General features: G+C 48.1%; 1 protein-coding gene across 1 annotated transcript in view; it reads right to left on the bottom strand.

Annotated features, from left to right (window-relative positions):
- PHF21A (PHD finger protein 21A) overlaps nucleotides 1-16,195 on the bottom strand; it is a 273,573-nt gene that overhangs the window by 39,481 nt on the left and 217,897 nt on the right. Inside the window, exon 7 of the mRNA XM_065403270.1 lies at nucleotides 6,578-6,775. Coding sequence (XP_065259342.1) covers nucleotides 6,578-6,775 — 198 coding nt within the window. The remainder of the gene's footprint in view (nucleotides 1-6,577; nucleotides 6,776-16,195) is intronic.

Raw genomic sequence — 16,195 nt, 5'->3', positions numbered from 1 at the left:
AAAAGCACAAAGGCCAATCACATAGCAAACTGTGATCCACTGTCAGCCTGTAAATGTTTTGAGACACATTAATACATATTGTTCTCTCTACTATCATTTAGGTTTTCTTTTTTGTTTAGTCTTTTTTAATAGAATTTTATTGTTCAACACTCAATAAGAGAAACTGATTTTGTTCAACTGTTGTATTTCCTTTTTATTTTATACTATGTCACAAATAATATAAATTAGCTAAACCTCATAAATAGAAAATTTAAAAAAAATGTAGATCCAAAACAGCTAGATGAGTCAGCCTGATTAACTAGTTAGGGATTCTATGACCCAATCATTCCCCCACTGTTCCAAGGGAAAAGATTAACAAGGAAAGCAACTGAATAACCGGTCCAAACAAACGGTTACCTACCTTTCGTAACTGTTGTTCTTTGAGATATGTTGCTCATGTCCTTCCATTCTAGGTGTGTGTGTACCCACGTGTACATTCATTGGAAATTTTTGCCTTAGCGGTATCTGTAGGGTCGGCAGTGGCGCCCTCTGGAGTGCCACGCTCATGTGTCGGTATATTAGGCGTCACCGACCCTACGCCCTCTCAGTTCCTTCTTTCCTGCAACTCCGACAGAGGAGTAGGAGGGTGGGGAATGGAATGGATATTAGCAACACATCTCGAAGAACAACAGTTACAAAAGGTAGGTAACCATGTTTTCTTCTTCGAGTGCTTGCTCATGTTCATTCCATTCTAGGTGACTCACAAGCAGTACCCCTGGAGGTGGGGTTGGAGTTCATGGTTGTGTGGCCTGCAACACTGCTCTACCAAAGCCTGCATCGTCTTGGGCCTGCTGGGTAAGTGTGTAATGATATGTAAACGTGTGGATGGACGACCAACTAGCGGCCCTGCAGATATCTTGGATAGGCACCTGAGCTAGGAAAGCTGCCGAAGAAGCTTGTGCCCTGGTTGAGGGGGTGGTCAAAATCGCCAGAGGAGGCACTTTTGCCTGATCATAGCAGCAGCAGATACAGGCAATTATCCAGGACAAAATTCTCTGAGCACAGACTGGACGACCTTTCATCCTGTCTGCCACCACAACGAACAACTGCATTGACTTATGGAATGGCTTAGTCCTTTCAATGTAGAAGGCTAGCGCCCTCCTGACATCTAGAGAATGCAACCTGTGCTCCTCCTCCGACTTATGTGTTTTTGGAAAGAAGACAAGTAAATATATGTCCTGGCCTGTATGAAACTGTGAGGCCACCTTGGGCAGGAATGCTGGGTGCGGCCGGAGCTGGACCTTGTCCTTGTATAACACCGTATAGGGCGGTTCTGAGGCAAGCGCCTTAATCTCAAAGATCCTGTGGGCAGATGTTATTGCAACCAAGAGCGCAACCTCCCAGGAGAAGAGGAGGGAACAGGAAGCCAGAGGCTTGAAGGGGGGGACCCAGGAGCCACGACAGAACAAGATTCAGGTCCCACGGCGGGATGGGGTCCCAGACGTGGGGTAGAGGCGCTCAAAGCCCTTGAGGAACCTTACCATGTCCTGAGCGAAAACCGACCTGCCCTGGAGCGGTGGATGGAAGGTTGAAATAGCAGCCAAGTGGACCTTAACAGATGAAAAAGACAGGCCTTGGAATTTGAGACACAGAAGGTAGTCCAGGATTAACTGCAGTGAGGCCCGCTCAGGCCAAATACCTTTATTCAAGGTCCAGCATGTGAACCGCTTCCATTTGGCCAGGTGGAGGGCTTTCTGCTGCCCAACAGGACCTGTTGGACACCGGCCGAGCATCTTGCTCCTCTGCATTTAACCATGTAGCAGCCAAGATGTCAGGTACAGCGCTGCGAGGTTTGGGTGCAGATGACTGCCGTGGTTCTGGGACAGCAGGTCCGGTTGGAGCAGCAGCTGTAACCGGGCGGCCACCAAAAGGTCCAGCAGCGTGCTGAACCAGTGCTGGTACAGCCAAGCCGGCGCTATGAGAATCACCTTTGCCCGGTCCTGCTTGATCTTCATGAGGACTCTATGGATTAACGGCACTGGAGTGAAGGCATACATGAAGGCCCCCGACCACGGGAGCAGAAAGGCATCTGACAGGGAACCTCTGTCGATCCCCCGAATTGAGCAGAAAATGTGGCACTTCCTGTTCTGCCTGGATGAGAAAAAATCCACTGGAAGATGATGCTGATCACCTCCGGATGGAGTGACCATTCATGGCGAGATGAGAAGGTCCTGCTGAGGCAATCTGCCAACGCATTCCTGGCCCCAGGGAGGTGCGCAGCTAAGAGATGAATGGCATGCTGAACACAGAAGTTCCACAGCCTGAGAGCTTCTTGGCAAAGGACTGACGATTGGGCTCCACCTTGCTTTTCAATATAGAACACTGTGGCGGTGTTGTCCGTCAGGATCTGAACCAACCTGCCCTTTATATGAGGCAAGAAAGCTTGGCAGGCCAAGCGAACCGCTCTGAGGTCTCTGACGTTTATGTGTAGGAAGCGACTGTTACTCAACCAACAACCTTGCGTGCTGAGATTTCCCAGGTGGGCTTCCCACCCCAGATCTGAGGCATCGTAGACTAGGGTAACCAACGGGGCTGGGGCCACAAAGGGGACTCCCTCCAACATCGATAGGGGATTCAAATACCATGTGAGTGATGACAGTATGTGGTCCAGAACCTTTACTACAAGGTCTATGTTGTGTCTGTTGGGGATATAGACCAACCACAGCCACGCCTGTAGGGGCCTGAGGCAAATCCACGCATGCCGGACCACGTAAGTACAGGCTGCCATGTGACCCAACAATCTCAAGCACGTGTGAATGGCGGTGAGAAGGTGGGCTCGCATGCACGAGATAAGGTCTGTCATGGCTCAGAATCGGGCTTCGGTGAGGAAGGCTCTGGACCAAGTGGAGTTGAGGACTGTTCCAATGAACTCTACGCGCTGCACTGGAACTAAAGTTGATTTTTTTCTCATTTATTAACAGACCTAGATCGTGACAAGTGGAGCGAACCAGGTCAAGGTGCTGCTGCACCTGATCCCAGGATCGGCTTTTGATGAACCAGTAGTTGAGGTACAGATAAATCTGAATACCCCAATGCCTCAGGTAAATGCCACTGATGGCATGCACTTTGTAAACACTCTCGGGGCTGACAAGAGACCAAAGGGTAGTGCCAGGAATTGGAAATGGTGCTGGCCCAGCATAAAATGGAGGAACCATCTGTGTCCTTGGAAGATGGAGATATGGAAATATGCTTCCTTTAAGTTGAGGGCGACATACCAGTCTCCCAGATCTAGGGAGGGAATAATGGAGGCCACGGAAACCATGCGGAACTTCAACTTTTTGAGATGCTTGTTGAGGTGTCGCAGGTCTAGGATGGGTCGCAGGCCCCCTTTTGCTTTCAGGATTAGGAAATAATGGGAGTAGAACCCTTTTCCCCCCATTTCCCGAGGGACCTCCTCTACTGCCCCCATATTGAAGAGGTTGTCTACCTCCTGGGTGAGGAGTTGCTCATGAGAAGGGTCCTTGAAGAGGAATGGGGAAGGGGGGTGGGGAGGAGGGGAGGCTCAGAACTGTAGGATGTAGCCTGAGGATATTACGTCGAGCATCAACGGTCCGAGGTTATTCGCGACCAGGTTGACTAGAAGGGGCGCAGACAGTTGAGGGAAAAATAGGAGAGTGGATCTTGGAATATGACTGGGGTGCAATCCTTGAGCACACCCTCAGAATGCCTGTGTTTGGCTCCCATGGTGTCTTGAAGGACTGGGCTGAGCAAGCGAACGGGAGGACGAGGGGCATCGTCATTTAAACCCCTTGTCTCTGTCCTTTCTCCTATAGGTGCCCTTCTGGGGAGGTCCCCAGGACTGAGGAGGAGGAGAGAACTGCTTCCTAGCCTGCTGTGGAGCATGAAGGCTGGCATGGGAGTCTTTAAGTCATGTAGCCTTGTGTCCGTGAGCTCAGAGAAGAGCCCTGCTCCCTCATACGGGAGGTCCTGGAGAGTGGGCTGCATCTCCTGGGATAAACCCAAGAATTGCAGCCAAGAGCTGCGCCACATCACCACTGCAGAGGCAACAACCCTGGCCACCAAGTCCGCCTACTAAATCTTTCTGCCAAAAAGATCCAGTCTCTTGGCATCTTTATTCTTAGGCATGCTGCTCACCTGTCCCTGCCTGTCCCTCTTGTTGACTGTGGACACAACCAGAGACCCAGCAGGTGGGTGCGTATAGAGGTATTCAAACCCCTCTGTGGGGACATAATACTTCTTTTCCGCCCTTTTGGAAGTGGGCAGAATGGAAGAGGTCTGCCACAACGCCTTTGTGATCTTGAGGACCCTTGGGTGGACTGGCAGCACGATGTGGGCCTGGGTGGTGGAAGATATGACATTGAAAAGGTCATCAGATTGCTCCGCCAACTCCTTAATTTCCAGGTTTAAGTTGTCAGCCACTCTCTTAAGGAGAGCTTGGGGGGAGACTATCAGTCTGGGAGGGCCCTGCCACCGCTTCATCTGGCGATGAAGACGACGAGGGCATCGCAGGTGGAGGGGTGGGTTCCCCTCCCCTTCTGGGGACGGCTCCCTAGGCGTTGACGCCTGTTGTGCTGTCCCTGTGTTAGATTCCGCACTGTGCTTTGAACCCGGTGCCGGGAGTGGTTTGTCCGAGGCGGCCAGGGAGGAGTAGTAGGAGTATGGAACTGGCATCATTGGTATGCCCCAAGGATTCCAACAAGGCCATTGAGCAGGCCACTGGCCCTGCTGCCATGCCGCCACCGTGGATGTCGTGCCGGTCTCTGGGGCCGACTGAGATCCATGCTTCCTTGACGAGGGATTGAATTCCGGCCCTGACTTGGACCAGTCCCCTTCCAGTCACCAAGGCGGGGCTCTGGAGGCCTGTCTGCTGGCTGACCCTTGCAGGAGACCGATGCCTAGAGTGTGGGGATCGGTATCTGTCCATCAGGTGGTACCGGGACGGTGGAGACCAGTGCCGCAATGGTGAGCGGTCCCACACCGGTGGGGATCAATGCCTGGGAGATCATCTAGGTGATAGAGATCTGCGCCAGGGCGATCTCTGGTGAGAGGTTGGCCGATACTGAGAGTACGGAGATCAGTGCCTCGATTCTGGTGTTCCATGCCTGGTAGAAGGAGAGCATGGTGCTGGAGACCGAGGTTGTGGGGCTGGGTCCTAAGTCAGGGGGATGCTTTTTGGGCACCGACGAGGGGGAACGGTGCCGGGCGGAGTGCTCCACACCAACACCAAAGTGCTGGAAGTGGAGTCCGACCGGGAGGCCTCCGATGCCAGATGAAGTGCAGCCTCCATGAGGAGGGCTTTCAAGCGGATATCCCACTCCTTCTGGGTTTTGAGACAAAAGTTCTTGCAAATCCTGCACTTGTTCTTTATATAGGATTCTCCCATGCACTTCGAACAGCTGCTGTGGGGGTCACTAACAGGCATTGGTCTGTTGCATGATGAACACAGTTTGAAGCCTGGGGAATGGGGCATGCCCTACTCTGGGGCAAAGTCCCAGCCAGGACTCTAGCAACTAAACTAACATTTGACTTAATGGCTAACTAACTACCTAAGAACTATATACAAAGAAGATAGACAATGGGCTATTAAGAACCGCTAACACTCTTGCAATGCAAGGTAAGGCGCTCTGACCAACTATCATGGGTGGTAAGAAGGAACTGAGAGGGCGTAGGGTTGGTAGCGCCTAATATACCAATGCATGAGCGTAGCACTCCAGAGGGTGCCACTGCCAACCCTACGGATACTGCTAAGGTAAAAATCTCCGATGACTGCGCACATGGGCGTGCACACACCTAGAAAGGAATCGACATGAGCAAGCACTCAAAGAAGAACTATTACTCTGATTCATCAAAACACTAAAGCATATACTTAACTTCAAGTACTTCAGTATTTTATTGAATTGGGACCTATGTGATCACAGAACACCTAGTTCCAAGTATAAGTTTTACGTGAAGAGTAGACCCTGAAGGTTAAAAAGAAAGAATCATATACTTAAGGGAACTCCAAGAGTGAATTCTACCATACTCCTATATAGGTAAACATGACCTGCTCTACAGTGCATTGTGTTTTAACCTCTGCTCTTCTGTGCTCCTGAACTAGAAAACTGTTCCACTGTATGGGGTGAGTCATACTGATATAATAGACCTTAACTGCTTCTTCAGACTCACTATGTATAGATGCCTTATGGGCTATAATTCTTGCCCTTGCATACTAGAAGAAATACTGGGTTACAATTTATTTTTTAAAAAGGTGGTACTTCCTCCATTCCTGAACTTGGAGGTTCTGACCCCGCTTTTAAAAGAAATAACAGAAATAATAAACGGCAATTTATTTTGACTTTGGTTAGAAGTGACAGCAAAAGAAGGGACCAGGAACGGAACCCCACATGTATGTGCACAAAGGGGCAAATTCATTTGCACAGAGGGCCACCACAAGGCCTACACACCATTTAAATCCCACTTGAACTCTGTTTCAAGGACTTAAATTAGCCTTTATGCTCATCCCTCTGCACAGAGATGAATTTCACCCTAAATAAGCAACATGCCCTGCATATCACAGAAAGGCTTCCAGTGTTTTTACCTGTGATCCAATCAGGTTTGGAGAGGGTGCAGTAGATTGCTGCTGCTGATGGTGGTGCTGCTGTATTTGTTGTAGTGGTTGCTGTTGTGGATTTTGTAGTTTGTTTTCTGACTGTACCAATGGCTGTATTTGAAATTTATTATCTGGCTGTTCCTGCTTTACTATCAGATTCTTCCGCAGCTGTTCCACCACTCTCTTCTATCAGAACAGAAACACAAACAGAAATAAATGGTTATAGAATTTAGTTGCATATATATAAGAGGACTATGCTTTAGGACCTTTTTTACTGGATTACGGAGGCAAAACACAAAGGATTCATACTGTCACTCTGGTAAGAGAAACAGGTCATATGTTTAGAAATAAAAGAAATCCTGACCCCAGCACTGCCTAAAATAAACCCTTTCCTCCTGCACTGCTTAAGAAGAAAAAGTAAAGTGTTTACTGAAAAAGTCTTGTTCAGAAGTTCCAGCAGGATTTCCTTTTTTAGGATTTGGGAAGCAGTGTGGTCTAGTGGATAGAGCACTGGATTGGGACTCATGAGACGGGGGTTTTATTCCCAGCTCTGCCATTGGCCTAATGGGTGACTTGCCTCCATGCTTTGAAGCAGGGACTTTAAGTTTAGCAGGGGTGTTGCCCTAATGATAGAGATGGGCTTTTTGCTGTCCCTATGAAAACTCACCAAAATTTGGCCAATTCATAAGCTTCTGAAAAATCTCAGTTGGCACATGCTCAATAGAGACTTGTTAAGAGTCTCAGAGCTAAATTCTCTGAAGATTCCATCTGCATTGAGCATGTTCCATCCCCACACAGCACCTACATGTTAGCTAGACTGCACATGCACTATCCCTACAAAGTGAACAGGGTCCAGCTTGCAGCTGCAGGGATTGAGCAGGGTTTTCCCTGCAATTACTCCTCCCGCCAGCTGGGGAGCCTCTATGGTGCCTGGCACAGGAAGTGAGAAAAGGGATACTGTTCCTTCTGTGCTCTCAATGCTCCCCACCGCTGGCACCCAGGAACCAGCCCAACTTAAATGCAAAGGGATTAGAATCAAGCACGAGGGGTAATGATGCAGGGCAGGGGAATAAGGGCAGAGCACATGGAGGTGGTAAAAGGAGCCTGGAGAGGAAGGAGGTTAGGAGCAGGAGCCAGGAGGGGCAAACAGGAGCAGAAGGGGAACAGGTACAAAAGGGTTAGGACCTGACAGAAGAGTGGGAGCCAGGGATGGGAGGGGAGAGGAACAGAGGGGAGTCATGGGCAAGAGGTACGGGCAGGAGCAGAGGGATGGGAAGGAGCTGGGGAAATGGGGGATAGGAGCAGAAGGAGACAGACAGGCTGGGGACACTAAAATGATTAGAAAACATTTCCCTACAGAATCTGGAATTGAATCCACAACTGCTGAGTTTTGACACTCCTTTGCTCTCTAGCAAACAGCTATGAAATCCACCTGCAAAGTGTTTCTCCATCCCCTCTTATGGCAGGTCCACACACAAGATAATGGCCTTCTACTGCTACCAGTTATTCCATTAGTTCAAGTAGTAGAGGACTGTGCTGTAGATCTAACAATATCAACCCTGCTGATGACCTATGTCAGGGATCAGCTTGGTTCCAACCAATGAAATGTTTGTTTTTGGGTTGGTTTTTTTTTTTTTTAACATTAAGAAATTACATCAAAAAAACTATGGTAAAAGAACATTAATGTTGCAAAGTCAAGCTATCAAGTTAGAAAATGCCTGAATTAAGGTTGCCTGTGCAACTGTAATTTGGCTCTGTCACAGGTGGGGCTGCTCCACAGTGTCCCTACAGGGCCAACCATGGTGCTGCAGGCATTCCCTATCAAGTTGTGGTCACCTGCTCAGACCAACCTGGCTTGTACCATAAACTTGGCATCAGTCTCTAAACCCCTGAGTTTCAGAATTTGGCTGTCTGCACCTTTAAACAAACAAACAAACCTTTAAACAAACAAAACTCAAAAGCAAGCTCTTAGCTGCAGTGCTTGAGGGCAAGTCCCAGACTTGGACCTGGGGTTTTCGCGTAGCACTGAGAGCTCCTCCTCTGTCCCAGTCTCATCCTGCACTGAGAACTGGATGAGACGTGGATCCCTCAGAAGAGGCAGGCAAGCCTTCTTAACTAGTCTGCTGGCTCCTGATTGGTCACTGTCTCCAGACCCATCTCGGCCTCTGGAGGACTAAATCTTGTTGGTAGCCTGGTCTGAGCAGGTTTACTTTGAGCTGGGAGTATCAGAGAATGTCCAGCAGGGGGCAGAGAAGGCCTATCACACACCTCCCCCTGCAGAATGGGCTTTAGGGCCCAATCTCCCCCTTCTGCAATAACCCCACTATCTTGGGAAAAGGAAACTGCAACCTGGTGCTGTGAACCCCTTTGGTTTTGCACATGCAAGGCACATTGTTGCAACACCAAATACCACCGAGTAACGCCAGGATTATTGTCCTTCGTCGCCTGCAACCATTTAAAGGATGCATGATCCATTATTAGGTAAAAGGGAACCCCTAAAAGATAATAATGTTAAGGCCCTACAGCCAATCTGATGGCCAAGCACTCCTGCTTGATGGTGGAGAATCTAATCTCTCCTCACTGCAGTTTCCAGTTTAGGTATAATACTGGATGTTCCACACCTTGAAAACTGTGTGACAACACTGTTCCCAAAGCAATTGGGGAAGTTTGAATTTGCAGTAAAAACGAGCATGAGAAGTCCAGACACCAAAGAAAGTTGACATAGGATAATGAGGTTACTTACCTGTTCTTTGAGATGTTTGGTCCCTATCTGTATTCCACTGAGCATTATGTGCGTGCATCATGCGCCTGGAGCCGGACCTTTTGAAAGTAGTACTGTTCAGCTGTCGGTGTATGTGCCCTGTGCTGCCTCATGGTCTCGTCCGAGGTGATAAAGGGCCCGTTGGGCCGCCGGCGTCTCCAGTTCCTTCTCTACCACAGAGCTGTTGAATCCGCAGCAGAAGGGAAGGAGGATGGGTTCGCAATACAGACAGGGACCACACATCTCAAAGAACCTTAAGTTACAGGTAAATAATCTCGTTTTCTTCTTCAAGCGATGGTCCCTATGGTATTCCATTGAGGGTGAGTAACAAATAACCAAGCGTCCGTTGGAGAATCATGCACTAGGCAGTGGTTCTCAAACTTTTGTACTGGTGACCCCTTTCACATAGCAAGCCTCTGTGTGCGACCCCCTTTATAAATTAAAAACACTTTTTAACACCATTATAAATGCTGGAGACAAAGCGGGGTTTGGGGTGGAGGCTGACAGCTCGTGACCCCCCGTGTAATAACCTTGTGACTCCCTGAGGAGTCCCAACCCCCAGTTTGAGAACCCCTGCACTAGAGTGTAGTGCGTGGAAAAGGTGTGTACTGAACTCCACGTGGCTGCCTCGCTGTCTGCGAGGGACACATTGTGGCATGCGGCTGTAGTTGATGCTTATGATCTCATGGAATGGGCCTGAATCCCTCCAGGCGGGGATCATCCTGATAGCAGCGTGTAATGCACCCTTAGATCCACTTGGAAATTCTCTGGGTGGAAATAACTTGCCCTTTCATTCTCTCCACTATGGCAATGGAAAGCCCAGGGGATTTCCTATACAGCTTTGTCCGCTCAAGATAAAAAGCCAATGCCCTTCGAACTTCTAGTGAAGCCTTCTTTCCTCATTCGAGGCTTGAGGAAGAAGGTAGGTAATTGAGGTGGAATTGGGAAACTACCCTGGATAGGAACTTGGGGTGAAGGCATAAAGACATCTTGTCTTTATGGAAAGTGGTAAAGGGGGGGTTAGCCATCATGGCTCCCAGTTTGCCACTCGTCCTAGCCGATGTAATGGTGACAATGAAAGTGACTTTCATGGGAAGAAGAAATAGTGAGCATGAAGCCGTAGGTTTGAAGGGGTTGGACATCAACGAGGTGAAGACTAGGTTAAGGTCACACTGGGTGGCAATAGGCTGAATGGGGGGTTATTTTCACAGAAGATACTTCCAGAACCATACAGTTAATGGGTGGGTAAAGATTGAATGGCTGTCCTCCAGTGGGTGAAAAGCACTAATGGCGGCTGCATACATCTTAATGGAACTGAGGACCAGTCCTGAGTCCTTCAGATAAAGGAAATATTCCCAGAGTAGTGGGATGCTCACTGCTTCAGAGACAAGGCCCTGCTGGATGGTATTCCCAGGCAGTGAAACACATCTATTTGGCTCGATACAAGCGTCTTGTGGACTCCTTCCTCCTGCTTGAGAGGACATATTACACTGCCAGAGAGCATTCCTGCACTAGTGGACGTCCATCCAAAACCCAACCCATCAGGTGAAGAGTGTGCAGGTTAAGATTAGAATTTAAGATTAATGGAGATATCCTATCTCCTAGAACTGGAAGGGACCTTGAAAGATCATTGAGTCCAGCCCCCTGCCTTCACTAGCAGGACCAAGTACAGATTTTGTCCCAGATTCCTAAGTGACCCCCTCAAGGATTGAACTCACAACCCTGGGTTTAGCAGGCCAATGCTCAAACCACTGAGCTATCCCTCCCCCTAGTTGGGGGAGGGATGGGGTGTCTGAGTCTGCCGCTGTATTGGGTCAGCAGCTCTGGCAACGTCTAAAGCGTTAGTGGGGGGTGCTTTGACATGCAGATAAATGGGAGCCAAAATTGGCGAGGCCCGAAGGAGGCGATCAGGATAATTGTTGCTTTCTCCCATCTGATCTTGTGGATCACTTGTGATAGGAGGGGTTGGGAGGGGAAGGCATAATTCGTCCTGTCCGACCAATCGAGGACTTTGATTGAGTTCCAACTCCTCCCCTTGAACAATACTGTGTGCATTTGGTATTGACATGGGATGCATAAAGATCCCTCACTGGGGTTCCCCATCGGCCAAAGAAGTCCATCATTACGGGGCTGTGCAACTCCCATTCATGGTCGGTTGCAAAGTTTCTGCTGAGAGCACTGGCAATCATGTTCTGGGTGACCAGTAGATAGGCTGCTGTCAAAAGTGGTGCACTATTCCCAAAGATGCATAGCTTCCACACACTGGGCTCAAGATCTTGTCCCCCCCTTGCTTGTTTACATAGAAGACCGTGGTGGTATTGTCTGACATGACAAGAACGTGTTGGTCCTGGATGGTTGGAAGGAACGCCTGTCAAGCTTTGCATACTGCCTGGAGTTCCAACATGTTTATGTGCATCTTGGCCTCTCGTGTTGTCCACATGCCTTGTGTCACACGGTCACTCATGTGGGCGCCCCAGTTCATGAGGGATGTGTTCGTTATGATCGTCATGGTGGGCGAGGATGGGAGGAAGGTCATCCCAGAGCGGACTTGTACCGGGATCATCCAGCACTGGAATGAGGAGAGAACTTCTGGTGGCATGTGGAGCAGTGTGTGCATGGGTTGATGCGTGGGGGAGTAGACCCTTTGTAGCCAGAATTGAATGCAGTGCAGGTGTAGGTGAGCAAAGGGAATGACATATGTGCAGGCTGTCATGTGTCCCCAGAGAAAGAGGCAGATTTTGGCCAAAACCAAAGGGTTGGAAGACACCAAAGTGATTAGTTCCCTCATTGTCTGGAATCATTCCCTTGGTAGATAAACTGGGGTGGAAGTCATGTCTATGAGAGCTCCTATGAACTCCAGGGATTGCATAGGGCTTAAAGCTGATTTTTTTATGTTGACCCGCAGGGAGGAGAGGAGTAGAAGCAGTTGGGATGTTGATTCCTGGACCTCTTGTTTGGTCCATGCTGCTATCAGCCAGTCATCCAGATATGGAAAAACAAGAGTTCCTTGATGTCTGAGATTGGCTGCCGCCACTGAGAAAACTTTTGTGAATACTCAGAGGGAAATGGTAAGTCTGAACGGTAGAACCCTGTATTGAAGATGCCGAGGCCCCATCTTGAACCTCAGGAACCTTTTATGTGTTGGGTGCATATCGATATGGAAATAGGCGTCTTGCATAATCAAGAGCCGTAAACCACATTCCTTTTTCTAAGGAGAGAATGATTGTTACGAGCATGACATGCAAAATCTTGGATTGGAAATCAAATGGCTGATGCATCAGAGATCCAATATTGGTTTCCATCCTCCAGTCTTTTTGGGGTCTAGGAAGTAGCTCGAGTAGAACCCTGTTCCCTGAAAGGAGTCTGGTATTAGCTCCACAGCTCCCCTCTGTAATAGGGAGTTAACCCTGAGTTGGAGGAGGTCGTCGCGTGAGTGTTCTATGTGTGTGGACTGAGGAGGAGGGCAAGATGGGGGTGTCGCCATAAACTCTGTGACGTAGCCGCTGTGGATGATATCTAGGATCCACTTGTCCATTGTGCAGTAGGTGGTAGAATTTCCTCTCAAGTGCTGGTGTGTAGATAGAGGCTCTAGAGTCCTTTTGGGAATGTAGGGACTTGTCTGTCTTCTGACTGAAGAGATGCAATTCGTCAAATGGGAGGTCTTCTATAGTGTTTTGCACCTCCCTGGGGAAGCCAGAGGAGTGTAACCAGGAGTCCTTCCTCATGACAATCCCCATTATCAGGACACGGGAAGCCATGTCTGCAGAATCCACTGCGGTCTGTAGCATGGACCTGGAGAGTAACTTGCCTTCCTGCAAAACTGCCTAGAATTGATTGCGATCTTACGAGGGCAACTTGTCTGCAAACTCAGCCAATTGCCCATAGTTAATAAAATCATATTTGGCCCTCAGGGCTAAGTAATTTGAAATACAAAATTGGAGTCCCGCTGAGGAGAAGACCTTTCTGCCCATGAGGTCTAGCCTCTTACCCCTCTATCAGATGGGATGTTGCTTGGAACACTCAGAAGTCGCCTGGATGACCAATAAGTTTGGTGGAGAATAAAAGAGCAGGAATTCTGACCCTTTGGTGGGGACATAGTATCTCTTCTTTCGGGGTGGGTGCAGATGTGACCGGGTTGTTCCATATAGAGTGTGCCGATTGGATGATGGCGTCATTGATTGATAGGGCCACCTTCGCCAGTACATACGTGTGCAAGATGTCAAGCAGCTGGTGTTGACGGTCTTGTGCGTCCTCTAAGGGAATTTCTAGGGCATTGCCTAGTCTCTGCAGCAATTCCTGAAACTGGCAATAGTTGTCCAATGGAGAGAAGTGGATTGAAGAGGCGTCTGCATCTGGAGAATATGAGGGATGCCTCTCTGGATCCGTCAGAGTTGTGCTAATTGATGCATCATCCAGCGCTATGTTGGAGCACCTACCTGATGAGGGTTGTTGTGGTGAAGTGGGAGAGTCCTCCCAAACTGAGCAGGATCATTTGGAGGGTAAATATTAGGGCCATGAGCTCAAGTATAGCCAGCCCGGTTGACCCTGCTGTTGCATACCCTGTGATCACAGTGCTGGATACCAACTCTGCAGGTAAGGCAAGGTGGGGAACAGCCAGGGTGCTGTCAAAGACTTTGGGTAGTCATGCTTCTGGAACGGGAGTGGTGAACCTTGTCGGACATCCATATTCTCCAAATCAGAGAAGTCAGAAACCTCACCAAATGATGGTGCCATTGGAACCGCCAGAACGGTAGGCAGCAGGAACATAGCTGGTGAAGGGTCTCTTCAACTTGGTGATCAGATTGGGGGTTGTGGAGACTGTAGTCCCTCCAATGCGAATAACTCGTGGGGACCCACTGCATCTGTCTGGAGACTGATGGTTCCCAGGATGCCAGCGGAGTCATCGGGTCTGTAATAGGTACTGGCGGATCCGTGATTGGTGCGGCTATTTCTTGGTCTCATGAGACTTGGAACGCGTGGTTCATTCGTGGCCATAACCCATGGATAGTGCAGAGTCCTTCTTAGACTTGGAGGAAGACTTACTGCCATGGTTATGTGCATCTTTCCTTGGTTCATGGCTAAGTCCCAGTGTGGGGTCCTTAGCACTGGTACCAACGGAGCCTGATGGAGGTTCTGCAGTGGGAGGGGTGCTCTTCGCCTATTCAGGCTGATGTACCGGGGGAGAGGGGGTTCTCCATCCAAGATCTGATGCTGGTCTCATGGCAGCCTCCATAAGGTATTTCCTGAAGCAGAGACTTGGGTTCTCCCAAGTATGGGCAGGAGAGGCACATACTGCACCTGGACGCGATATGGGCTTCCCCCAAGAGGTACAAACAGCGCTGGTGCTTGTTGCTGATGGAAAACTAGTGAGGGCAGGAAGGACAGGTTTTAATCAGGTACGAAAGGAAGAATCAAACAAAAACTAACAAATAAATGCAGAACAGATAAGAAATTTAAACTATGAACAGCACTAAGGATAGTTTTGAAAGTTTTGGAAAGTGTATCACGAGGATGATAGGAGTAAGTGATCATGTAATTAAATACTGGATAACTCAAAAAAACTCGCAGTTAAACAGTAAGCAAATCTCAGTTTTAACTACAGTAGAACGCCTGCTCTACTTAAGGTGTCCAAATGAAGGTTGCATGGGCACCCTTAATTCTGACATTTCCTAACTTCTGATTCCTTGACTTTGCAACCTTAACATTTTTTAGGTAGCTTTTAAAAATGTAATGATTATTACTACTACCACCACCAGAACCTAAAAGAGGGTCTAGTAGGGCAAACAGTTTGGATGGGGGGAGGGAGGGGAGGGACTCATGGCACAGGCATTTGGGGGGGGAGGGGTAAAGGTTTCGTACTACTTTATAGATTTTATGAAAGGCAAGGATGACTTAATATAAAAGTTCCCTCTCCTGATAGTTTTTCTTCATCCTCAGAGGATCACTTTACAGGTTGAAGGGCTGATTAGCTGCCTCATATGGGCAACCTGGGATCAAGGATAAGCTCAGCTTCACACTTGCACCTTAAGGCAGGCTGGGATTGGGAACAATATGAATGGGATACTTTCAGTTTTTTGGGGGTCACAGGAAAAGGCTATCTTGCTTTGCACATACCCCCTCCCGCCGTCAATTTAGGGCAGATTCAAAGTCTCAGGAAGAACAAGTAAATCCCTCTTGACTCTGAGGTCCAATCCAAGTTTACAGTGAGCCCACCTCAAGAGCAATTAAGTAAATGGGAAAAATGGTGGCTTAGTAGAAAGGACACAGCTAAAATTGGAGTGGAGTAGATACATTTTAATGGTATCAAATTCCATTGGAATATGCAATGCCATCAAAATCAAAACACTTTGTGAAACTGAATTGATTTTGTTTTTTAAAACCAAGAAAGAAAAGTTCTAACAATGTCAAAAATATCCTGTTTTGATATTTTTGGAATGAAACATTTTGATTTTTTGTTTTGAAACTAATTTTTACTTTTTGTTATGGTATATTATAATACAAAATTCTAAAAAGTCAAAATTGAAATAAAAATTTTGAATTACCTGAAAACAATTTTTGTGTGTGTGTATGTGTGTGGGGGGGTTTCCTTAGTGGAGAACTTTGAAGTTTTTGGTTTTTGCACCGATTTGGAACTAAGCTAAATTTTGCAAACTGAAATTCCTTAGCAAAACAGAACTTCTGTCCTCTACACAATCCTAGCTGTAATAATCCATGCTCTTGGTTCCAAATTCCCTGCCTAAGGAAAATTAAGACTATGCTCGCACCTACCCAACCTCCCAGAGAAAGAAAGCAGTAGGTGTGGGATGCCAAATTGGAGGGTTTCATATCTGTAATTTTAAGAAAGT

Source organism: Emys orbicularis, chromosome 4, assembly GCF_028017835.1.
Source record: "Emys orbicularis isolate rEmyOrb1 chromosome 4, rEmyOrb1.hap1, whole genome shotgun sequence".
NCBI classification, from domain to species: Eukaryota; Metazoa; Chordata; order Testudines; family Emydidae; genus Emys; species Emys orbicularis.
The sequence above is the reverse complement of the archived record's forward strand: the minus strand, read 5'-3'. Positions and strand labels throughout refer to the sequence as shown.